Below are 26517 nucleotides of genomic sequence, written 5' to 3'. Positions count from 1 at the left end.
TTTGTAAAATGCATTGAACTTCAAGGTTATGCGGTCTAGAAATCCGATTTTATGTTATCAAGTTTCATTTAAAATTTGACTGAACGCTTATCCCGGATTTTAGGCAATATTCAATAATAAAAAAGGGGAAATCCAAAAGTTAAAACAAAAACATAGACAAACAATATACGTAGACACAATATACAATTAAACGAGAGGGAAGAACTGCAATAAAGTCTAGGAAAGAGAACATTAATGGGGGGAAAACTACAGGAACGAAGGGGAACAGTTTCATCACTACTGAGTACTTTTAATAATAATAAATAATAATAATAAATAAATAACAGTTTATATACCACAGTACCGTTAAGTTCTATGCAGTTTACAAAAGATTAGTGAAGTACAAGTTGAGATAATTTAAGGGATGTGGGAACAATAGGGAGAAAGAGTAGGAACACCGTTAGAGGAGTGGGTCAGCTGTCTAGGTATTTCAGGAATAGGTGAGTTTTGAGGCGACAGGAGTTGTTCTAGGTCTTTGCCCCATAGAGCTGCTTGATGTGAGAGAAGATGCTCATGGTGTTTTTTTAGTTTGCAACCTCTAACCGGGGGAGAAACGAAGTGCAAGTGGGAGCTTCTCTTGTGTCTGTTGGCTGAGAAGGAGAAGAGGTCAGTGATGTATTTAGGGGTTAGACCGTAGAGAACTTTAAAGCAAAAGCAGGCGAACTTAAACTTTACACGAGCTTCCATCGGCAGCCAGTGTAGCTGTTTGAAGTATGGCGTCACGTGATCGAACTTCATTAGACCGAAGATTAGTCTGACCGCAGCGTTTTGCATTAATTGTAAGCGTCGCATATTCTTTGGGGGGGGGGATTGCTAAATAGGCAATGTTACAGTAGTCGAGTTGACGCAGTACGAGGGATTGTACCAGGATTCTGAATGCAGAGTTATCAAAGTATGCTTTAATGGATTTAAGTTTCCAGAGGGTGAAAAAACCCTTTTTGATTAGGGAGTCCACCTGGTCTTTCATGGGGAGACATTGGTCCAGAGTTACACCCAGTATTTTAATGGTGAGCTGTATGGGGTAGTTGTGTTTGTTGACGTCTAGTGAGGTTTTGGTGTCAAGAGGGCGTGGTGAAGCAGAAAAAGAGACGAAAAAAAGAAAAGGGGGAAATGAGGGTTCCGGACACACCCTCTGATCTGACCAATCAGCATGCAGCACACGGAACAAAACAATTGGTCTCCTGCCCCTGTTATTTGAGGGCAGAGGAGCGTGTGGTGCCGTCAGGGGATTCAGTCCTTGTAGTGAATCCTCCTGAAGGCTTTTTTTTGTTGTTGTTTTAATTTGATTAGTTTTGGGGCAGAACTTCTGAGCCTACCCAACCAATGAAATTAAAAGAAACGAGCAAACCAAAAAGCCTTCAGAAGGATTCACTAAAGGAGCTGAATCCTCCATGGCAACCTGCTCAGGGGCCGTGGTGAAGTAAGGGGGGGTGGGGGGGTCCACCACAGGTAGGGTAGGGGGCACGGTACCCATCCTCCTCTCTGATCTCCCGCTCCTTCCCTACCCCACCCCCTACCACATGCATCGCTTCCCTTCCCCCGTGCCTCTGTAATGTCTCTGGCGCAAGCAGCAATCCCCAACCTATTGTCGCGTCTGCCTGGGCTCTTCTTCTGACATCACTTCCTGGACTTATGAAAATGACATCAGAGGGAGAGCCCACGCAGGCGTGACAGCAGGTTGCTCGCACCAGGAACGTTACAAAAGAAGGGCAGCGGCACACACGCGTGGGAGGGGGAATGAGCATGTAGGGGTTAGGGGTCGGAGAAGAGGGTGGGGGAGGGGCGCCTCTAACCCTCACTACACCACTGCTCAGAGGGACCGTGCCCTCAGCCAGTTTGGATTTGTGGCACCTTCCCTGTATTTGGTTTCCAGCATGTTCCTGGGGCCGGTGCTGGGCTTCATGCTGGCTTTCTGGCTTGTCCCGTCCTGGATCTCCGAGTTGCAATGGGCCTGCCTGTAGTCTGGAACCTGGGTTGTGCTAGGAGAAGCTCTGGATCCTGCCATGGCCCACCTGAGACAGAGAGGGTCACCGAGTAGCTGTACTGGCTGAGTAAGTTCCTGCAGCGGGCGGGCCGGAAGGTGAGAGCAGTTCTGAGGTGCAGACGGGGGAGCCAGAGGATGTGGTAAGAGCGGATAGCGTAGCTGGTTTTAAGAAAGGTTTAGACAAGTTCCTGGAGGAAAAGTCCATAGTCTGTTATTGAGAAAGACATGGTGGAAGCCACTGCTTACCCTGGATTGGTAGCACGGAATGTTGCTACTCCTTGGGGTTCCGGAGTCTTTTGTTACTCTTTGGGATTCCGGAATCTTGTTATTCTATGGATTCTGTATGGAATCTTGCTATTATTTGGGTCTTGGCCAGGTACTAGTGACCTGGATTGGCCTCCGTGAGAATGGGCTACTGGGCTAGCCGGACCATTGGTCTGACCCAGTAAGGCTATTCTTATGGTCTTTTGCCCTCGTCCTCCCTGTCTTTCTCTCTCAAGGAGGGTACAGGTGGGGTTTCCCACTCGCCTCAGAATTACAATGGATATTGTTCATTTAGATCTGCCTTAACCTAAATTTGAAAATATTTGTGTCTGCGAAGTAAGGAGTGTGTGTGTGTGTTGTTGGTAGCTTTCCACTTTTTAACAAAAAGATGCAGCATGACAAATTTCATTTAATGTAATTCAATATAAGTTAAATTGTTTACAAGTCAATGCCACCCAGACATGGCAACAGAATAACGGGGCACCTTACAGGGCACTGCTGTGAACTTCACAAAAAGGGTGCCATATAAACATCTCCCCACAACTCCCTTGCAGGTCATGGTGAGCCCCCCAAAACCCATTATACCCACCTTCCTACCACCTCAATAGCCCTTATGGCTGCAGGTGGCACCTATATAGCAGCATAGTAGGGTTTTGGGGGTTTATTTTTGATGGACTCACATTTTTCACCATGAATGCAGTGGTTAGAGTGGTTTATAGGCTAAATCAGAAAGAAGAACAGGATAAATGAAGGCAAGAAAGAGATTGCAACATGCAGCATAATTAAAATAAGGAAACTGATTGATAAAATACATGTCAACTGTTCGGCTGTGTGCTGCGGCAGGGCAGGATGAAGAGAGATCCAAGATGGCCGCGAGCTGCTGAGAGTGAGTGAGACGCCGCCAGAGACTCGAACAAATAATATTTACCTTTTGCCTTATCGACGCCGAAGAGGAGAGGGAAAGGCGCCTCTGGAGCCTCGAGGCGCCCGGAGACTCCTCTTCAGACGACTATGGAGGATTTTTTGCGGCGCCTAAACCAAGAGGTAGCTGCATCGGGGAGTCGCCCGCTGGAATCGCCGGGAAGGAGTGAGGTCGCGGCAAGTTTCCCTGGGCTAGAGTCGACTCTGAGCCCCGACGCTAGGACCCCGCCCCCCTCAACCGCAGCGTGCTAGCTCTCCACGGGAAAGTAGTCAGTCCGAAGAGGCAGACTTCGTTTCCCGGGAGGCTGAAATGGGCGAAGCACTGGAGGAGGACGAGACTGCGGTGGAAACAACGAAGGGACTTGAATTGGAGCAAGGAACCCAGAGAGAGAAGACTGCCATTTCTGTGGAAGTTGGGACAATGCAAGCAAGTATAATCTCCGTTCCTAAACCCATGAATGTTACCTTAGACTCTATATGGGACTTGGTAATTACTCTGGGACAAACATTGTCACCACAGATTAAAGTACTAGAAGAGAAATTCTCAGAAGAAAGAAATGAAATAAATGGACTTAAACAGGAAAATATATCGATGAAAAATAATGTGGAAAAAATAGATAAAAAGATAAGTGAAATAAATCAGATCCAAACGACATTGATTAAAGACAATCTTAACCTTAGGAGAAAGGTGGAAATGATGGAAAATAATATGCGGTTGAATAATCTTAGATTTTTGAACTTCCCAAAGATTCCTTCTTTATCAGCAAAAGAAGTACTTTTGTGAGGTTCTCAATGTCCCTAATGATGCCTTTCCTCCTTTTTCTAAAATATACTATTTGCCAACATCAAAAAATTTGGAAGAACAACATCTATTAGAACAACAAGGTCAGGGCAAACGGATGGACATAACATCATTATTGGAATCTTCAATGGGGGAGGTAGCTATTCCAGCTACTCTATTAGCTACGGTGGTTTTATCACCGGATAAAAATGGGATATTACAGCTTTATTTTAAGAATAGACATAAAGAATTTCTTGGATATAAAGTTCAAATATTTCCGGACGTGACAAGGGAATCTCAGAAATGAAGGAAGAAATTTTTGCTTCTTAAGCCTGGGGTCGCTGCAATGGGGCATCATTTCTTTTACGATATCCTTGCAAATGTATTGTAAAGTATAAATCTTGCAATTCTATTTTCTTTGAACCCTCTCAGTTGACAGGATTTCTCTCCAGGAGGCGCCTTGAAGGGGATAAAGAAAATCTCAATGTATAAATTTACTCTTGGTCCATTCTCATCTGACCGCCTAATTTGTAACTTGAATTTTTCTTTTTTCTTTTAAAATAGCTTTCTCACTCAGGAACATCTTGGATCTTCAATTTTGGGACTTTAAATTTGATTGAGTAAATAGTAATTTTGTTATATAAATGCTACTTCTTTTGTTTATTTTATTAGGTTGACTTAATCATATTCTGTATAAGAAGTTTATTCTTGATAATATGTTCAAAATATAAATAAAGAATTAAAAAAAAAAAAAATACTTGTCAAAACCAGACGTACATTTTTGAAGGGTTGTGGACCGCTTACATATGTCAAAGTTCTCTGGCTGTAATTTTTTTTTTTTTTAGAAAGGTGCTTGTTTACCCATGTTTAGATCCTTAGGACAACCAGTAAGAAACAAGATATTTTGTGAGTGTGACTTGTGCTGTTTTTGGTTTGGTTTGGTTTGGTTGTTTTTTTTTTTGCTTTATCCCTCAGTTGGCTCAACCTTAACCGAATGGCCATAGTCGGGCAAACCGATGGTCCATCTAGCCCAGCGGTCTCCAACTCAAACCCTTTGCAGGGCCACATTTTGGATTTGTAGGTACTTGGAGGGCCGCAGAAAAAATAGTGAGTCATTAAAGAAATGACAACTTGGCATGAGGTAAAACTCGTTATAGTTTATAAATCTTTCCTTTGGGCTAAGTCTTAATAATAATATTGTCATTTTTAGCTAAAGAGACATATGATCAAGAAACTGTTTTGTTTTACTTTTGTGATTATGATAAACATACCGAGGGCCTCAAAATAGGACCTTGTGGGCCGCATGTGGCCCCCCCCGGGCCGTGAGTTTGAGACCACTGAGTTAAGGGGAACAGTTGATCTGCTGGATGGGTTGGAGGGCAGAGGGGAGAACAGGACAATCAAGCCATTGTGACATCACTGATGAGGCTGGCTCTTATTGGTGGAATGAGGCATTATGACATCACAATCTCAGCTCTGCTTCCCAAAAGCAAACAGGATGTCATGGTTACAGTTAAGCCAGTGGTCTCCAACTCCAACCCTTTGCAGGGCCACATTTTGGATTTGTAGGTACTCGGAGGGCCACAGAAAAAAATAGTTAATGTCTTATTAAAGAAATGACAATTTTGCATGAGGTAAAACTCTTTATAGTTTATAAATCTTTCCCTTTGGCTAAGTCTTAATAATAATATTGTCATTTAAAGCTAAAGAGACAAGTGATCAAGAAACTGTTTTATTCTACTTTTGTGATTATGATAAACATACTGAGGGCCTCAAAATAGGACCTGGCGGGCCGTGAGTTTGAGACCACTGAGTTAAGGGGAACAGTTAATCTGCTGGCTGGGTTGGAGGGCAGAGGGGACAACAGGACAATCAAGCCATTGTGACATCACTGATGAGGCTGGCTCTTATTGGTGGAATGAGGCATTATGACATCACAATCTCAGCTCTGCTTCCCAAAGGCAAACAGGATGTCATGGTTACAGTTAAGCCAGTGGTCTCCAACTCAAACCCTTTGCAGGGCCATATTTTGGATTTGTAGGTACTTGGAGGGCCGCAGAAAAAATAGTGAATGTCATTAAAGAAATGACAACTTGGCATGAGGTAAAACTCATTATAGTTTATAAATCTTTCATAAGAACATAAGAATTGCCGCTGCTGGGTCAGACCAGTGGTCCATCGTGCCCAGCAGTCCGCTCCCGCAGCGGCCCCTAGGTCAAAGAGCATTGCCCTAACTGAGACCAGCCCTACCTGCGTACGATCCGCTTCAGCAGAAACTTGTCTAACTTTGTCTTGAATCCCTGGAGGGGGAGTTTTCCCCTATAACAGCCATTTTGAATGCTACTCATTCTTGTTTCCCCATTTCATGAATATTGTATGCATCTATACTGTATTATTCAAAGTATTTTTTGATGGAATCTGCAGTTCTACACTAAATAATACCAGTCTCAGACTCCCAGACCAAGACATGATGGTCGTTTAGCAGAAACAGTGGTTAAGGGTGCGGATTGCACTAATGTTTAGAACAAGGGTGTCCAACATCGGTCCACAATCCAGTTGGGTTTTCAGGATTTTCTCCATAAATATGCATGAGAGAATTTGCATGCACTACGTCCATTGTATGCAGCTAGATCTCATGCATATTTGTGGGGGAAATCCTGAAAACTCGGCCTGGCAAAAGTCGAGGTTGGACACCTTTGCTTTAGAATTCCCTGCTGTAAATATTACCGCACGCCACTGGGTTTTAGGGATACACAGTGGAAACTGAACCAAGACTACTAATCCATCTCACATTGACCTTCAAATGACTTTCAGATGATTGCTACCAACCTAAGCCAAAATTGAACTGGAGACCTACATTTAATATAGTGGTTACCAGCACATAAGGGTCTCCTGGTCCACCCAGTTTGAAAAACTGTTCATTTGATCTCCAGTATCTCTTTCCTCCCCCGAATAATCTGTGCCAGTCCCTGCACCATCCTTTCCCCTGCACAATCATCTAAAATCAATTGTCCACTGATCCAACTACTTAACAAATTCACTTCTGTTGAAATAAATGCTCATTATTACAAAAACTATCTCTGATCCTAATTATCTGAGGCATAGTTTGGTTTTCAATTTTAGAATGTGGGAAAAACTAATTATAAGAAGTCTTTCATATACATCAGATGCAAGATGCCAGCAAAGGAGTCAGCTGGACCTCTAGATGGCCAAGGTGTAAAAGAGGTACTCAGAGAAGACAAGTTTCAAGTTTATTATTACATTTGATTAATCGCTTAATCAGAATTTTAAGCGATGTACAGATTAATAAAAATTACAAAGTAAAGGAAGACAGACTTAAAATGACAAGTAACAAAACAACTAAAACATAAGAATAAATTAAATTACACATACAAGTAGAAACATTAGATGGTGACGCTGAGATATCATACAGCAAACTGACAAATTTAATGGTGGCAGATCACCAGGACTTGATGGCATTACCCCAGAGTTGTGATAAGAAGTCAAATATGAAACTACAAATTACCAATTGCAGGTCTGCAATCTATTACTGAAATCTGTCACTGCATCTAAAGGCTGGAAGGAAGCCAATGCAACATTAATTCCTGGGCAACCCGTGAAATCAGTATCAGAGAAAATGATAAAAGTTATTAAGAAAATATTTATTGGGCATATGGCTTGACCAGGCTTAATGGGGAAGAGCTGACATGGCCTACTGCAATTATGTCAAATCAATCTGTCGGATCTTTTTTGAAGGTACAAACTAACATGTGGAGAGCATGAGGCAGTCAGTTTAGTACATCTGGATTTTCAGAAGGGGTTTGACAAAGTTCCTCATGTAAGCCTCTCCAGGGAATTAAAAAGGTATTCAATACGACCAGTGGGTAGTAAAGAGAAGGGGGGAGGGGGGAAGAGCGCCTCAGGCACTGTCTTCTCAAGGGCACAGGCATCTCTCCTGCCCACCCCCCCCCCCTCAACAATGGGGGGGTCTCTTAAATGCACTCCCCCCATGTACCTCTTCAAATCTTCTAGCCTTCACTAGCAGCTCCTCTCTGCTGCTCATGCCGACCCCAAGCCCTCCTTCTAATGTAACTTCCTGTTTTCAGGACCAGGAAGTTACATCAGAGGGCAGGCTCAAGACAGCGCTGCTGTCAGTGAAGACCTTAAGACTTGGAGGTTCAGGAGGGTGTCAGGTGCCATCTTCTTTTCGGCCTGGGTGCAGCTTCCCTCTCTACGCCGCTGAATAGGACATAATACCCTAAAATAGAGGGAAGGGGGAATATGACTAAAGACTCAGTCTTCCCAATGTAGTGTTCCGGGAATATGTACTGGAACAAATGTTACTTAACATATTCGTTAATCATCTGAAAAGGGGAGCAGTGAGCAAAAGTGATCGCATGTGCAAATGACATTAAGGGGCCATTTTATCAAGCCACACTAAAAAGTGGCATAGCAAAGGTAGGAGGTGCCCAGGGCGGTGGCGCCCCCTCGTGGCCTCCTCTCCACCCTCCACCTGCTCCTTCCTCATGCACTGGCACCCTCCCTTCCCTTTCCGTACCTCTTTAAATCTTCGCCACTGCGAGCAGCTTCTCCGGCCTGCTGCTCATGCTGTCATTGGCTTTCCCTCTGATGTCACTTCCTGGTCCCGTGACCAGGGACTGTCTATTGAATATTAAATATACAGCGCTGCATACGCCTTTCAGCGCTATAGAAATGATAAATAGTAGTGGTAGTTGTGTAAGTATTATATGTCGGTGGGAAGGGGAAGATATCTTATAGAGGAACTTAGCATGTAAAATGTAACAATATATTGGATCGTTAGTTCAACATCGCTTTAATAACGAATGCGGCTGTTGGGCAGACTGGATGGACTTTATCTGCCCTCATTTGCTATGTCATATGTCATTTACAGTATCTCAGGAATGGTGGTAACACAAATTGCCGTAATACAGTTATAACCAGGCCGATCGATCTGCTCCGTAGGCTTTTAGAACAAACCGCTGGATTTCAGAATCATCTAGAAATGCTCTATTTAGTCAGGCCCATTGACTCATGCTCGAGTCCTTACGACTTGATGAACTACAGATCCAAAAAGGGATCGATTTTGTGCTAGTCCGGAAAGGCCCTCCAGCGTCATCCCCACGGTTGTTCTCAACGAGTCCAGCCATCTGATTGCAGGTCGCACCTCTTCGCCCGGTTCTTTCTATCTTCCCAAACATAATGTCCTTTCTCCAATGGTCTTTCTCTTCTGACTGTGTGACCAAAATGCTCTAGTCCGCTCTAAAAGTTACCTCAGCTCATATCCGGCATGTTTCCTAGAATTTAAAAATGTCCCTCCAGGGAGGAAGGACACAATGGCAATTTACGAGCGATATCCTGAACATGTATCTCTGCAATTGTTCAAGGAAGGTTTAGTTCTTGCAAGGCAGTCAAGATCAGGCAAATTCCGTGCACTGCACCTCCATTAGCTCTCAACAGTGCATAAAGCAGAACTGAATTTTCTGCTTCCGACCCAGAGTCTTAGGCAGAGTCTGGAAGGCTGCAAAGACAAGACGAACAGACTCTTCCCAATTAAGGGAACACTTAGAGAGTGCAACATAGCTGCTATAACTGCATCTCATTCCCAGCACCACAGTCTCACTGAATGCTGTAAGGGGAATAGTGTAACCCATAAATCCCAGATTAGATTAGAAATCTTGTCATATTTGGCAGAGCCACTGGAAGCCTCGTCTGCCAGGTTTTACTTTCTTTACAAACGTCTTAATAGGCATATCCATTTCTTTTCAATGCCTTTCACTTTATCTCTTGACTTCCAGGTAATTCACATTATGCTTCAACCTTTCCTCACACTTCAACACCTCTCTTATCCCCCCCCCCATTTCATCACTAATTTCCCCAATACATCAACACATGCCTACTCATCCATGCTAACAGACAGGTCTTCCCTATCTCCTCAAAATTCCTTCTCCATCTATCCCATTCACAATTCTCTGCTTTTCCCTCCAAAAATTCCCACCCCCCCTAAGTTGCATTTATCTTCTCCTCTGCATTCAAATCCCACTCGTCTTCTGTTCTGCTCCTCCTTCCCCTGAGTCCCATCCGCCCTCTACAGATTCCAGGGTTTCCAGTCCATTAAACATTTCTTTTCTCTCCATGGTCACCATCATTCCTTCTTTGTCCCTATCTATTCAACATCTCTCCTCTGGGACCGTGTCCCTATTTTTCCTCCATGTTCAGCACCTGTCCTCTTTGTTCCCATCTCAAGCATCATCTCTTTGTGTCCCTGTCTCTCCTTCTGTCCAGCTTTTCCCCCCCCCCCCCTCTCTTTCCATACCAAGCAAACAAACAACAACACTGGCTAGACAACTACATTAATAAAGCTAGACTGACCTACAACGCTTTTAGAAAACTCATAAAAACTGCCTTATTCGACAAATATATCAGCTAAACAGAATTCACCGAACACTTCTTTCTTTTCTCGTTCCCAATATACCCCTCAGAAATCCTAATCAAACCGTATTTCGCAATTCGGGACATGTCTTCTAATACGTCCCCCCTGAAAAATTCTTAAACTGTATATTGTAATTTTTGATGTATTTTTTTGTAATTCGCGACCTTTTCCTAACAGGTCCTCTCGGAAATTTCTTAGTGCACTGTACATTTTATGTTTTCGCTTTCTTAAAGTTGATGTACTCTGTATTTCCTCTGACTATCTGCATATTGTAACTCGCTGAATGTCCAGCTCTCTTGAATGTAAACCGCCTAGAAGTCGTAAGATTGTGGCGGTATAGAAAAATAAAGTTATTATTAAGTTGTTATTATTATTATTCTTCTGCACCTCCTATCTCAGGGCCACTACCTTTCTCCCTCCCCATAGTGCAGCATCTTGCTCTCTTGTTTCTTCCCTCTGTCTTTGGATTTAGCATCTCTCCCATCCCTCCACTAGCTAATCTCTCTTTTCCCTCTGCTCACTCTCCTCCCATCCCAGCATCTCTTCCCCTCTCTATCCCACTGGATACAATGACAAAGCTTGCTCAACATCAACTGCCACCCGCAGCTCTGGCTCCTACAGACTTGTTGAATTGTTTTTAATCATGTTTATGTGATTTTGTAATATACTTAGGGAGGACTGATTCCGTAGACAGAATATTAAGTATTTTAACTAAACAAATACATTTATAGATTTCTTTTAGTTTGTTAATGGGTTCATAACATAACATAGCTTTATTCGTCTACACCACCATAATCAAACAATTTCTAGGCTGTTTACACAGAAGAGGGCTGGACAATCAGCGAAATACAATTAATTGAAATACAGCAATTTTCCTAAAAAATTCAGTATAAAATTTTAGTTAACAGCAATGTCCTCATTTAGATAATAAATTTATCAAACAACTTTGACTTGATTACTTTTTGACAACTGATTCACTCAAAATTTTGCACCTTTATATTGGACAAGAAACACTGTCAAGTAAAAATTAAACGGGCAACGTTCCCCAACCTTTTGTTTCGGGGGGAGGGGGTGAATTGTATTTAGCCATTTTTTTTTCTGCCTCCCTTTTCAAATGTATTAGTCTTTCATAACTAGTTTTTATTGTCCTGTTTGTTGGATTTTTCTTTTAACTTAAGTTTTAACTAATGTAAATCGCACTGGATTTGGATTTTGCGATTATATCAAATATTTTAAATAAACTTGAACACAACTCCACCAATACAATTACCCCACCAGGACTGCTGCACTTGGGCGGTTGATTATGGACTGGAAAAGTGATGAACAGTATCTTTAAATAAATGAATGAAGCAATGGCCCCAGAGATCCGCCTGGACTAGGATTGCCAGATTTTCCTTTTGGAAAATCCGGACCCCCTAGTTAAGCCCATCCCCGCCCTAACTCCGCTCCCCACTGCCTGCTCTTGTCGTGCGTGTGATGTCATCGCATGGCGGTCGTGCATGCGCAGACTTTGCCAGGTTATGAAAAGCCGTCCGGACCCCTGGACATGTCCTCAAAAGGAGGACATGACTGGGGAAATCCGGACATATAGTAACCCTAGTCTAAACCCCAGCTGCTGCCTCCTTCTTCCTTCCCTCCCTCCTGAACCCCTTCTCCTGTTCACACGACTACTGCCCCCATGGACCGTATTTCCCTGCTTCATTTAGAGCACAGTGAGCAGCGGCGCACAGCCGAAATAAGATCCATCCCGCAAATCTGAACACACAACTTCACTTGCTTCATAGACACAGCTCAAGTTTTAGGGCCTCAAAGCTATTTCCAACAGAAATACGTTTCACAAAATTCTCACAATGTCTGCAAAAGCTGAGGATTAATACTTACTGTGTTCTTCTGTGATACCATGTCCTGTAAAAGAAAAACATAATGAAATTAGCATACAAATTTTTACTGAATAATTCTGCGCACATTGGGGGGATTCTACACTTTTGGCGTGGCAACGGGATTTAATGGACATTAGGCACCACAGTTCACTTAGGCAGTGGGTAGCATGGGAAGTTTTTCTAGGGTGGTGTTGTCTCAAAAATACTCAAAACTATTCAAAAATGTAACTATACTGTACGCAGAGAAAATGTTACACATCCGCTCAAAATCAGAGGCGGTAAATTTCATGGTGACACCAGGAAGTATTTCTTCACCGAAAGAGTGGTTGACCATTGGAACGGGCTTCTGTTGCAGGTGATAAAGGCCAACAGTGTGCCGGATTTTAAGAGTAAATGGGATGCCCATGTGGGATCCCTAAGAGGGTCGAGCTAAGGTGTAGGGTCGTTAGGAGTGGGATCTCTAGGAAAATAAGCCTAGGTGGGTGGGTCTGTTAGGTGGGCAGACTTATACATATACATAGTAGATGACGGCAGATAAAGATCCGAATGGTCCATCCAGTCTGCCCAACCTGATTCAATTTAAATTATTATTTTATTTTATTTTTTCTTCTTAGCTATTTCTGGGCGAGAATCCAAAGCTTTTCCCGGTACTGTGCTTGGGTTCCAACTGCCGAAATCTCTGTTAAGACTTACTCCAGCCCATCTACACCCTTCCAGCCATTGAAGTCCTCCCCTGCCCATCCTCCTCCAAACGGCCATGCACAGACACAGACCGTACAAGTCTGCCCAGTAACTGGCCTAGTTCAATCTTTAATATTATTTTCTGATTCTAAATCTTCTGTGTTCATCCCACGCTTCTTTGAACTCAGTCACAGTTTTACTCTCCACCACCTCTCTCGGGAACGCATTCCAGGCATCCACCACCCTCTCCGTAAAGTAGAATTTCCTAACATTGCCCCTGAATCTACCACCCCTCAACCTCAAATTATGTCCTCTAGTTTTACCATTTTCCTTTCTCTGGAAAAGATTTTGTTCTACGTTAATACCCTTTAAGTATTTGAACGTCTGAATCATATCTCCCCTGTCTCTCCTTTCCTCTAGGGTATACATATTCAGGGCTTCCAGTCTCTCCTCATACGTCTTCTGGCGCAAGCCTCCTATCATTTTCGTTGCCCTCCTCTGGACCGCCTCAAGTCTTCTTACGTCTTTCGCCAGATACGGTCTCCAAAACTGAACACAATACTCCAAGTGGGGCCTCACCAATGACCTGTACAGGGGCATCAACACCTTCTTCCTTCTACTGACTACGCCTCTCTTTATACAGCCCAGAATCCTTCTGGCAGCAGCCACTGCCTTGTCACACTGTTTTTTCGCCTTTAGATCTTCGGACACTATCACCTATGGCCCTTTTCTGCCGTCATTTTCTATGTTTCTGTTTCTAATTTATATTCAGGGTTTTTTTCATGCTACTACAGATTTAAAAGTAAACTGGTGGATGTAGTTAGCCTGTTGGCAACATTTTTGAATAGTTTTGAGTATTTTTGAGACAACACCACCCTAGAAAAACTTTTGTGAACACAGTAATTGGTTCCCTGACGCAGGATCGAAACGGGCCACGTCGGAACCTGTGATCCGAGATAAGTTTGTGACTTTTGAAGTTGTAGCAGCATAAAAATACGTTAGGCTGTGTTTTTCAGCGAAAAGAACATTTTTTTTTAATATTTATTGAACCGCACTGATATGCAATGCCTGGGTGGTGAGGCGATATTCTTGGGGTTCGCCCCTTGTTTTTGCCTCCGCGTCTCTGAGCATATGTTTCGCTACAAGCTGGCATAACGTCTTAAAAGAAGTAAAATTTAAGTACTGGAGAAGTGATTTTATTTCAGATTTGCCATATTCTCTTTAATCACTATTTAAGGCTTTATACGGAGACAGTCCAAACTACCTGAACAACCGCCTCATCCACAACACCTCAACCAGACATAGGAAAACTCACACCCCATTCTCATGCCCCCCAATTAAGGAGATCAAATGGAAAAAACTATATGACGGCCTACTAGCCACTCAACCAGCCAAACTAGACAACCAAATTGCCAATCTACTGACGGCATCCCTCGACTACAAGACTTTTAGAAAAGAAATAAAGACCATACTCTTCAAGAAATCCCTGAAAAAAGAAACACCACTGCAAGTTTCAAATAGAGGTCTGCACGGGAATGGGGATCACGGGAATCCCCCCCTAACCCACAGGACTCCCACGGGGACCCCCCTCTGGCCCACGGGACTCCCACGGGGACCCCCCTCTAGCCAACGGGACTCCAACGGGGATGGAAGGTTTTGGAAGCAGAAAGACAGAAATACAGAAACAGGCTAAGGAGAGAGAGAGAGAAAGAAAGAAAGACAGACACATACATCTATTCTAGCACCCGTTAATGTAACGGGCTGAAAATCTAGTATAATATAATGGACACGTCAGCCTTAGTAAAAGAGGGGGTTTATAAGTTAATTACCTGAACAGAAAACAAAAAAAGGATTCCGCCAAAGAGATTCCACAAGGAAAACAGCAGCACAAACACAAAAGAAACTGTGGAACTGATGATCCTGTCAGAAGTAATTGCTGCTTTTTATGGGGACGGGCGGGGATGGAGGTAATTCCTTGCGGGGATGGGTGGGGACGGAGAGGATCCTGGTGGGAACAGGTGGGGACGGAGAGGATCCTGACGGGGACGGGTAGGGACGGAGAGGATCCTGATGGGGACGGAGAGGATCCTGTCGGGGACGGGTAGGGACGGAGAGGATCCTGGTGGGGACGGGTGGGGATGGAGAGGATTCTGGCGGGGATGGGTGGGATTTCTGTGCCCGTGCAACTCTCTAGTTTCAAACACTGCCTCTCACTAAAGCCAACTGCTCTAAACAAATAACCAAACTCATTTCTTACTTTCTTTGAAAATGTCCAAATCTCTTTTTGGTAAGATCTTGTTGTAATACTTCCTTGATAATTCTTTTGTAATCCGCCTTGAACTGCAAGGTAATGGCGGAATAGAAATCCCTAATGTAATGTAATATTGAACACAGTACCAAGTCTGTGGTCCCCCTTGTCTATTTTTGACTTAGGGCTCCTTTTATTAAGGTGCGCCAGCGGTTTTAGAGCACACTACAATACCGCACGCGCTAAACGCTAACGCCTCCATAAAGCTGGCCTTGGTATTTTTTTGGTTAGCGCGTGGTTCGCGCGCACTTAAAATGCTAGCGCACCTTAGTAAAAGGAGCCCTTAGGGCTCTTTTTATCAAGCCACGCTGGCGGGGTTAACGCATGCGACTTTTCATCAAGCGTTAACCCCCGCGCTGGCCAAAAACTACCGCCTGCTCAAGAGGAGGCGGCAGCGACTAGCACGTCCCGCGGTTTAGCACGCACTATTACGCGCATTAAACCGCTCGCGGGGCTTGATAAAAGGAGCCCTTAGTCGTTGACTATGATTGCATTTACACATTAGTAAAATCTGTTTGAAGAAAAATTTTTGGATGAGCATTATAAAAATATAAATAAAATAGAATGGGTTTATACTGGATCAAAAACTTAGCTGCCACGGTGAAATAAGTTCACTTGTGAGAACCTGTTTTTATAGGTAAAGGTTGATCAGATCATTATCCGCATTTCTTGATGAATCATTGCTGAATATTCTAATACATTCGTTAGTCGTATCAAAGATTGACTACTGCATTGCCCTGTACAAGGGATCTACTTTAAAAGAATTACGTAGACTGCAAATTCTCCAAAATACCGCAATAAAAATAATTACTAAAAAGAAAAAATTCAACCACGTAACTCCCCTTTTAAAAGAAAAGCACTGGTTACCTGTAAACCACAGAATTACATATAAAATAGCATTACTCACACATAAAATACTAATAAACAAAGCTCCTGCATTCTTAGAAAGATTTCTAATACCTTATACCAGTGTTTTTCAACCTTTTTACACCTATGGACCGGCAGAAATAAAAGAATTATTCTGTGGACCGGCGGTTGAAGAACACTGGGCTAAGTCGTGGGCCAGACCCCGCCCATCTCTACCCAATCTCCACCCCAGACCCCGCCCCCATAATAGTACTAATTGCACCTTGCACGTCCCGTGCCTCATCTGGAAGCCTTCCCTCTGACGTTGCAACGTCAGAGAGAAGGCTTCCGGTTCAGGCGCAGGATGCCCGTAGGAGCCACTGCCCGTGGCTTTGTGCACTGAATCAGTTAGGAAGAGGGAGCTGGCTCGAAGATAACGCCACATCGATCACACTGTGGACCGGCGGTTGAAGGACACTGGGCTAAGTCGTGGGCCAGACCCCGCCCATCTCTACCCAGTCTCCACCCCAGACCCCGCCCCCATAATAGTACTAATTGTAGCACTATTTTTTCCATTCATTTTTCACAGATACACAATATAATCTTATTAACAACACATAATGATTAACCATAAAATTAAACTACACAAAGCACACTGACAGCAGATGTAAACTCTCAAAATTGACATAATTCAATCACTAAATTCAAAAATAAAATCATTCCCCCCTACCATTGTTGTCTCCCTCCCTCCATGCTATGCCTTACCTTCTGGCCTGCTCCCGCCTGGCCATTTTATGCCGCCCCCGGTGTTATCTTCAGGCCGGCTCCCTCTTCCTCATTGATTCAGTGCACAAAGCTGCGGGCAGCGGCTCCTTGCGCGTCCTGTGCCTCATCTGGAAGCCTTCCCTCTGACGTTGCAACGTCAGAGAGAAGGCTTCTGGTTCAGGCGCAGGATGCCCGTGGCTTTGTGCACTGAGTCAGTGAGGAAGAGGGAGCTGGCTCAAAGATAACGCCGCATCGATCGCACCGTGGACCGGCGGTCGAAGAACACTGTTTTGGGCCTGATGCACGTGCTGGCCCTGTGGACTGGCAGGAAATTTCTGTGGACCGGTGGTTGAAGAACACTGCCTTATACTCCCACAAAATCTTTAAGATCCGAAGAAAAATCTTTACTAGTTTATTCAAGGAGGGATACAATTATTTTCAGTTACAGCCCCTCAGATTTGGAACTCGTTCCCGATCAATATAAGAGAAGAAAAATTACTTAGGGCTCCTTTTATCAAGCCCTCATTAAACTGCCGGCCACGCTAGCCGCTAACGCCTGCCTTGAGCAGGCGGTAGTTTTTTGGCGGGGGTTAACACGTGATTAAAAGTTGCGTGCGCTAGTCCCGCTAGCGCGGCTTGATAAAAGGAGCCCTAAAAGTCTTCTAAAAAGCTGGCTTTTTAAGGACACTTTTAATTGGATCACTTAAATTCTATTATATTAGGACACTGCAGTCAACTAGCAGCGCTGGTAAGCGAAAATTAAGTGGGTAACCCGCCTAACCTCTTGGGGTTATTACCTACCCCTTTTTATTAGTTTATGAATTGTATTTAATCCTTAATTTTTTTTACTCCCTTTTTCACATGTTTTGTTTTGTCAAAATAGTTCCAATTGTTCTGTTCTGTTTGTTTTTTAAACCTAATTCATAACCGAATGTAAATCGTATCGGATTTGGATTTTGCGATCACATCAAATATTTTAATAAACTTGAAACTTGGTAAGACAAAAAAAGACAACCCGAGTGGCGGCTCCTTGAAATCATTTCCTCCCCTAGAATTCGTAATTCGTTTTATCGTTGGATTTACTAAGGGCTCCTTTTATCAAAGTGCGCTACGGGGGTTAGCGCGTCGGACATTTCATCACGTGCTAACCCCCGCGGCAAGCCAAAATACTAATGCCTCATCAATGGAGGCGTTAACGACTAGCGCGGCAGGCGGTTTAACGCGCGGTATTATGCGCGTTAAACCCCCTACCGTGCCTTGATAAAAGGACCCCTAAGGTGCGCTAGCGTTTTTAGCGCGCGCTGCATTGCCCCGGGCGCTAACCCCACGCTACGTGCCAAAAACTAACGCTAGCTCAATGCTGGCGTTAGCGTCCAGCACGAGCTAAAACCGCTAGCGCAGCTTAGTAAAAGGAGCCCTTAATGTAGTTGGATTGGGTCACCTTACCCATGCAATAAAAACAGCCTTAGCACGCAGGTCCAGGGTCCAAAGCTTTTCAGCGTACCGAGTCCTAGAAGTTTTTATGCGGTTTGCCAAGTTTTATTATCATTTTAATATCAATAAAGTCCATCTCAGGAACATCATTTCTCCACATTGTTTTTTTGTTTCTCTGTGGAGATAATTGGGTCATTTCTCTTGTTTTTGTCCCAATGTTAACATAACATAAGAATTTATTTCTAGACCGCAATTACCATAAATTTCAATGTGGTTTACAAAAGATTAGCTATAATACATGATTCAGGATGACAGATGAATTAGTCTTTAAGAGCTGAAAACCTTCAAAAGCAAAAAAAGTCTTAAGCTGTTTTCTACGAAGATAAGAAATCTCCAACTTACTGACAACAACGAACAACTTTAAAACATTCCGAAAAGAAATCAAAACCCTGCTCTTGTATTGATCATATTCTCTATATTTTCATGCCTTTGTTATGTATAAAACTTCAATAAAACTTACTGAACTTAAAAAAAACCCTGCTCTTCAAAAAATGTATACAGCTCACCTAATCCCTCCCCTTATCCCCCCTCCCCTTTAATTCCCTCCCCCCAAAAAGTCTCTTCCTATTCTGCTATTTCTTCATCTCCAAAGACTCAACCATGTAAACAACTCCTTAAAATTGCAAACCTCCTGGAAATGTCCAGTTATCATTTTTGTAAACCAAAACTCCTACATTGAATTTTTCCTGGAAATGTCCAGTTAGTCTCTTTTGTAATCCACCTAGAACTGCAAGGTACAGGTGGAATAGAAGTCATTAATGTAATGTAATGTACAGCGATACCTCGGTTTACGAGTGCACCATTTTGCGAGTGTTTTGCAAGACGAGCAAAACATTCGCAAACTTGGTGCCTCGTAAACCGAGCTTGCCTCGCTGTACGAGGGCCCCCCCGCGATCCGGCATCCCCCCCAGCGATCCGGCACCCCCCCCCGCTCGCGTTGCCCCCCCCTCCACCGTGATCCTTTTTCCCCCCACCCCCCCGAGAAGTCAATGACACCCTTTACCCGACTTGACACCAGTGCCGGTGCCCGAAGATCCTCCCTCTTCTGGCGCGGCCTGGGCTGGGCGGTGCGTCGGAGATCCTCCTTCTTCTGGTCTGGGCTGGGCTGGACTGGCTTTGAGCATTTGCGCATGCTCAAAGCTTTCTTGTCTCGCTCTCTCCGAGATTGAGAGCGAGACCAGAAGGCTTTGAGCATGCGCAAATGCTCAAAGCCAGTCCAGCCCAGCCCAGCCCAGAAGAAGGAGGATCTCCGACGCACCGCCCAGCCGCACCAGAAGAGGGAGGATCTTCGGGCACCGGCACTGGTGCTAAGTCGGGTAAAGGGTGTCATTGACTGCTCAGGAGGGGAGAAAGTAGGATCGCGGTGGAGGGGGGGCAACGCGAGCGGGGGGGGGGAAGCTGGATCGCGGGGAGGGGTTTGGAATAGCGTCGGATTCCTCAAGGGGGGGGGGAGAATGGAGCAGCGCCGGTAGCCTCGTGGGGGGAGGGGAGGAGGTGGAACCAATCAAAGCAGTCTCCCTTGCTTCCTATGGGGAAACTTGCTTTGATATTCGAGCAATTTGGTTTACGAGCATGCTTCTGGAACGAATTATGCTCGTAAACCAAGGTTCCATTGTAATTTCAAAAACTCTCTATACCAAATCAAGGAAACAATCAAATAATGGCACTAACCACATATACGGACATAAATCCTTAAAAAAAAAAAAAAAAAAATGGACGCCAATGCCATAAATGAGATACAGTCATTTAAAACTTCTCTGTAAAACTTAGAACACAAATAACTGAAGGTATGCATAACTAAATAGAGGAGAGGGGCAGAGAAGACGTTACCTTGAGTGACTGAGCTGTGTCTGCGTCTGTGTCGTGGTACAGGATGACGTTATTCGCCATGTCAAAGCTCTCACGCACTCCAAGATGGTAGAAGAGGGACGGCTGCCTGCCCAAGTCACTCATGTCCACCACCGCTACATCTGCAGTAAAAAGAAACACACACACAACCCAAGCTTTGAAACAAAATCCACAAATCAAGAAAATAAGAAACGTCGCATGAATTTTCAGATCTGTTTCGATGGATTTTAATTTAATATCCAAAAGTATAGTGTGCTGCTTTCGGTTCTTTCAACTGTACAGAGCAGATTACGATATAACGCTCATTTGTTATAACATTTTAGTGAAGAAATCAGTAAATATACAATAATATTATACAATAAAATAGTCATTACATTAAAATTCATCATATTAATTTCCATCAAATGTCTTTCATTTCTTCAAAATATATTTCCAAATTACCCATTGCATCTCTCAATACCCTCCCCCCTTCCCTTTTCCCTATTCACCTCGCCCACCCATCCTCCCTTCCCTAACCCCCTAAATTATGTGTAAATCTTTCATTAAAGAAATAAAATAACCCAAAAATTAAACCCCCCAAACCCAATGAAAGTTGACAAAAATAAAGAATAATAAAAGTAAAGAACTGGAATTTTAGATAAATAATCATAGCTTCAATGTAAATCATTAAGAATTAAACTTCTTGCCTTAGTTGAAAGATTCTGAATATACGGATCCCAAATTTCCATAAACATACGAATTTTCCTAGCCAAACGCCTAACTTCCCAAGTCTCAAATAACAATAGACAATGAAACTGGTTCCTCCAATGCCAAAAACTAGTTGCTTCTTTTGGTAACCAAAATTGCATAATACATTTATGTCCTATTATACACGCCTTTTGAAATAAGAGACACTTCTTTTTACCAAAAACCCCTCAAGCCGCAGCTTTTCCAAAAATTACTCCCCTTGATGAATCTACAACCGAACTACCCCATATTGAGCTTAAAAATAACAGGATGGCAGACCAGAATGACCTAATTAAAGGGCATGACCAAAACGTACGAGTTAAAACGGGCAGTGTGTCTGGGAGGGAATGCATGGATGGGAGAACATCGCAGGGGAGGAGACATAGGCATCCTGGGACTGTCTGCCAAGTCTCTTCCCTGAAGAAGCCCTTTCTGGAAACGTCAATCGCTCCTCCTAAACTTACTTGCTCCACTTCATCACTGACGCTGAAACCGTGGATTGAAGGCAAAGTTTTATTTTATTTTTCTTTCCAGCTTATGATTTATCTTTAATCTTATCTATTGTTTTGCCTTTTGTCTTTGTTTTGTTCTATTTCTATCATTTAAATTTCCCCCTTCTGCTTCTATTCCTTTCTCTCCTCTCTTCTACCTTCCAAAGTATTTAGATCAATGCTGTCTTGTTAAAATGTTTATTTTATTTTTATTTTTCCTCTAACTCTACTTTTCACTTCTCTATTACCCTCCAGGTACTTTAGTTAGATTGTGAGCCTTCGGGACAGTAAGGGAATTTTTCAAGTACCTTTCTTATTTCTAATCTTAATGTATATTTTCTGTAAACCGCTTAGAACCTAACGGATGTAGCGGTATATAAGAAATAAATTACATTACATTACATTACATTACATTACATTAAAGTACCAGGATCCTTATTACACTTCATACAAATCGGGGTATTAATTAAACCCGCATAAAAAGCTTGGATTTGTGAAAAATAAGCTCTATGTAAGACTCTAAATGAACGCTCATTTGTTAAACCAATCATATAGTCCCCTGGATATTAGCGGAGGCTCCCACAAGCAATTTAATCAGATAGGAAACTCTCCTGCCTGTTAAATCATTTTGAATATTGAGTCCCTGATTTCTGACTTCCAGGGAACACAACTGGATCGTGGCACCATAAGTTTTCTCAACATTTTTCTGCAGCTTCTCAAGCAATGCATAACATTTTAGAGTCTGACTTAAATAAGAGATCGGTTTATCTTGGAGTCAAGATCATTATGAGCCATTATAATCTATGAGGCAGATATTATTCTACAATTTACTTTGGGATTGAGTAGAAAATTATCGGTGCTTGCTCGCTTCTCCCTTCAAACACCTGTTCTCCCTAGAAAAAGCCCTGGAGTTGATTTCTAACTGTTCATTATTTACTAGACCAGGGGTGGGCCACTCTGGTCCTCGAGGGCCGGAATCCAGTCGGGTTTTCAGGATTTCCCCAATGAATATGCATTGAAAGCGGTGCAAGCAAATAGATCTCATGCATATTCATTGGGAAAATCCTGAAAACCCGACTGGATTCCGGCCCTCGAGGACCAGAGTTGCCCACCCCTGTACTAGACCAAGGGTAGGCAATTCCGGTCCTCGAGAGCTGGAGCCAGGTCAGGTTTTCAGGATATCCACAATGAATATGTATGAGATGGATTTGCATGCACTGCCTCCTTGAGATACAAATCTATCTCATTCATATTTATTGTGGATATCCTGAAAGCCTGACCTGGCTCTGGCTCTCGAGGACCGGAATTGCCTACCCCTGTACTAGGCCGTCCCAACATCTCTCTCAAACTTGGATCGTGAATTCCAGTCCCTCCCTCTCTCTGTTCCTACCATATGCATCTGCTCATTACTGGAATCCTACCCTTCCCCACTCCTGCTCTTCCGCTTTACTCCCATCATCTCTGCAATCCATCTCCAGTCCCCAAGAGGCCCTCCAACTTCTAAGAACTAATCTCTGTTCTTCCTGCCTCTAAATCTCCTGGGTCACCAGTCCCTGAATCCCTCCTTCATTTCTTATCGCTGGTAAGGCTGATTTAATCTAAAACCTTCCATGCCTGATTTGAAATTATTTTATTAATGTCCCCATCAATAATTCTGTTCCTACATGATTTTGTAAAAATTAGATGTATCCATACGATAAGGTTACCCAATATAGAAAAAGTCCTGTATTTCTTATCTTCCTGCCTCAATGTATTTAGAACCTGAAATATTTGATGACAGAATTTAATATTAAATTTCAATGTATGAGATTTCATACTGTAATACAACTATGTTGGAAGATATTTATTACATCATGTTATCAATAAAAACATTGAAAAGTAAAAAATACAATTTAATTTAATTAATTTATTTATTTATCGTTTTTTCAATAACATATCAAGTGTCCATTTGTACAGAACGGTAAAGTTAAGTAGAAGATAAAATACAATACAATATCATAAGAAAAAGAAAAATAATATAATACTGTATATAGCTTAACTTTAACTCAAGTCCTCAAAAATAAAGAGACCAATATGTAGAATCAGCAAGGATTATAATAAGAAATTACAAAACAAAAAACTAAAGACTAAAGATTGTATGAGTTGAGGAAGGAGATCAATTAATCAAAGAGTACTCATATCCCCCCTCCTTTTTCCAGGGGAGCTGCTGATAAGAAGGTTGTAAATTGGCCAGGATCAAAGAAAACATATTTTTGCATTTGATACAATATCACACATTTGCATGGGTGACGAAGGAAAAAGGTCGCCCCAAGAGCAATAACACCTGGTTTTAACATCAAAAATTCACGTCGACGTTTTTGTGTGTCTCGTGACAGATCTGGAAACATTTGTATTTTATACCCAAGAAATTCTTTCTGTTTATTTTTAAAGAAAAGTCTCAATAACCAGTTTTTATCAGGTGCTAAGGCAACTGTGAGAAGAAGTGTTGCTGGCTTTGCTACTTCCCTGTCCGAAAGTTCCAAGATCGTAGAAATATGAAGCAATTGTTGATCATCTTCCTTTAATTTTTCTTCCCTTTTGATAGGTAAATAATACACTTGAGTGAATGGTGGCAGCAGTTCCTCTGTGATTTCTAAGACTTCCTCCAAGTAACGTTTCAGCATGTCTCTAGGAGTTACAGCTGCAACCCTAGGAAAATTGATTAGTCTAAGATTGTTATTACAGGAGAAGTTTTCTAGAGACTCCAATTTTCTCCTTAAATTAAATTAAATTAAAACTATCCTTCCCCTCGCTAAAAGGCATTTCCCACACAGGAAAGCTAGGGACCTCCCTCCACTTCAAAATCGCTGAGCTCTGGAACAACCTTAACTCCCCTCTTCAGAACTTGAGCTCTCTCCAAGTTTTCCGCAAACATCTGAAAACCTGGCTTTTCTCAAAAAATGTAAGTCTCCCTCCAACTTAGGAATCAAGGAAACTCTTCTATCTTGGCATCCCAAGTCCTCTAAATTTTCTTCACACTTCTACCTCTAACCCTCTGTTGTAGTTCCTTCCTATTTCTTCTACTGTAAACCGCGCCGAGCTCTACGAATGTGGAGATGATGCGGTATACAAACCTAAGGATTATTAGATTAGATTAGATCTCTCACCAGTGTTTCAGTAACTTTTTTAGAAACTCATTTCTTGGGAAGAATTCAATGTTGAATTTTTTAAGTCTTGTAAGTCAACTTTGATATTCTTGATTTCATTTTCTTGGATATTACCGTATTTTCACGCATATAACGCGCATACGTGTATAACACGCATACGCGTATAGCGCGCGGGGACAACGTATTTATGTAAAAAAAATTCTATATAGCACGCACATGCGTATACCGCGCATGCTGCTAAAACCTCCTCCCGCCACCCCCGCTTACTCTCTCTTCTGGCCCTGCGAACCGGCATCCTCCCCCCCCGCTTGCGTCACCCCCCTCCCCCCCACGATCCTACATCCCCCCCAGCACCGCAAAGACATCGCTTACCCCGATTGGGCACCGGCACCAGCACCAATGCACAGGACGTGCCAGTGCCAGTGCCTGAAGATCCTCCCTCACCTGGGCTGGGCTGGGCGGTGCAAAGGAGATCCTCCCTCTTCCCTGTGCTGGGCTGGGCTGGGCTTTGAGCATTTGCGCATGCTCAAAGCCTTCTGGTCTCGCTCTCTCCGAGATTCTCAGAATCTCGGAGAGAGCGAGACCAGAAGGCTTTGAGCATGCGCAAATGCTCAAAGCCCAGACCAGCCCAGCACAGGGAAGAGGGAGGATCTCCCTCACACCGCCCAGCCCAGCCCAGCCCAGCCCAGGCGAGGGAGGATCTTTGGGCATTGGCACTGGCACGTCCTGTGCATTGGTGCTGGTGCCCAATCGGGGTAAGCGATGTCTTTGCGGTGCTGGGGGGGATGTAGGATTGCGGGGGAGGGGGGGTGACGCGAGCAGGGGGGAGGATGCCGGTTCGGAGGGGGGATGCCGGATTGCAATGAAAAAAAAAATCGTATAACGCGCTCACACATATAACGCGCATGGTTATGCTCGGTTTGTAAAATCATGTATAACGCGCGCATTATATGCGTGAAAATATGGTAATCTTATGTCCCAGCTGAATCAGCTGGGGCTTGATTGATGTAGCTAGATCTGCTACAAGATCCCAAATTGCCTCAAGAGTTACTTCTTGGGGTTTCTTAAATGTAAAGGAAAGTTCTTTAGGGTCAAAAGTCTCACCAACCGGGGTTCCCTCCTGACTGTGGTTCTCCTGCTCACGGACAGACCGTGGTGTTGGCAAATCCCCAGGTTCCAACAGAATCCCCTGTAAAGACAGGGGATCCAGCTTCATGCTCCCTTCCATGCTCCCCACGGCCTCTGGGGAGAGTCCCTCACCGCCTTCCGATGGTTCCTCCAACCGCGGGGAGCTGGCGATCTGAGGAGAAGGAGGAGGAGGCACTCTGACGTCGGGGCTCAAGATGGTTTCCAGGCCCATGGAGAATGCCTCCGTCTCGTCACGGCGCATCTCCTGTGGGCGTGCCGACGCCCCCGTGACATCCTGCATTTGTCGCAGAAGTTCGTCTATACTGCCGAGACTGGCCGGGCCCGAACGTCGTGAGGTTCCAACGGCCCTTCCACTTTGACATTGCTGCAGGTAATTATTATTAGTAAGAAAAAAAACCGATGATAAACGAGCACTCTGTAGCGAAGCACTCAGCCAAACAGTCCATCCGCCATCTTGGTCTCCTCAAATCACAATTTAATTAATTAATTAACCGTTATGTTATACATGGATGGGGTGAGGGACCTTGGGATGATAGTGTCTGAAGATCTGAAGACAACAAAGCAGTGTGACAAGGTATTGGCTATAGCAGTGGTCTCAAACTCGCGGCCCGGGGGCCACATGCGGCCCGCCAGGTACTATTTTGCGGCCCGCTCTTTGCAGTGTCCTCCGGCTTCCCCCCTGGCCTCCCACTCTTACCTTCAGATAATTACCGCAGCCTGCAGAGAGGATTGCTGGTGCTGTA

General features: G+C 43.6%; 1 protein-coding gene across 3 annotated transcripts in view; it reads right to left on the bottom strand.

The window, feature by feature from the left end:
- Window positions 1–26517, bottom strand: part of MAP3K15 (mitogen-activated protein kinase kinase kinase 15) — a 220792-nt gene that overhangs the window by 151576 nt on the left and 42699 nt on the right. For all 3 annotated transcript variants that reach the window (XM_033948236.1, XM_033948234.1, XM_033948235.1), the window contains exons 2-3: window positions 20245–20384; window positions 12322–12345 (exon numbers count right to left, since the gene is read on the bottom strand). In XM_033948236.1, the coding sequence (XP_033804127.1) occupies window positions 12322–12345; window positions 20245–20384 (164 nt within the window). The remainder of the gene's footprint in view (window positions 1–12321; window positions 12346–20244; window positions 20385–26517) is intronic.

The sequence above is a fragment of the Geotrypetes seraphini genome, chromosome 6 (assembly GCF_902459505.1).
Source record: "Geotrypetes seraphini chromosome 6, aGeoSer1.1, whole genome shotgun sequence".
In the NCBI taxonomy this organism is placed as follows: domain Eukaryota; kingdom Metazoa; phylum Chordata; class Amphibia; order Gymnophiona; family Dermophiidae; genus Geotrypetes; species Geotrypetes seraphini.
The sequence above is the reverse complement of the archived record's forward strand: the minus strand, read 5'-3'. Positions and strand labels throughout refer to the sequence as shown.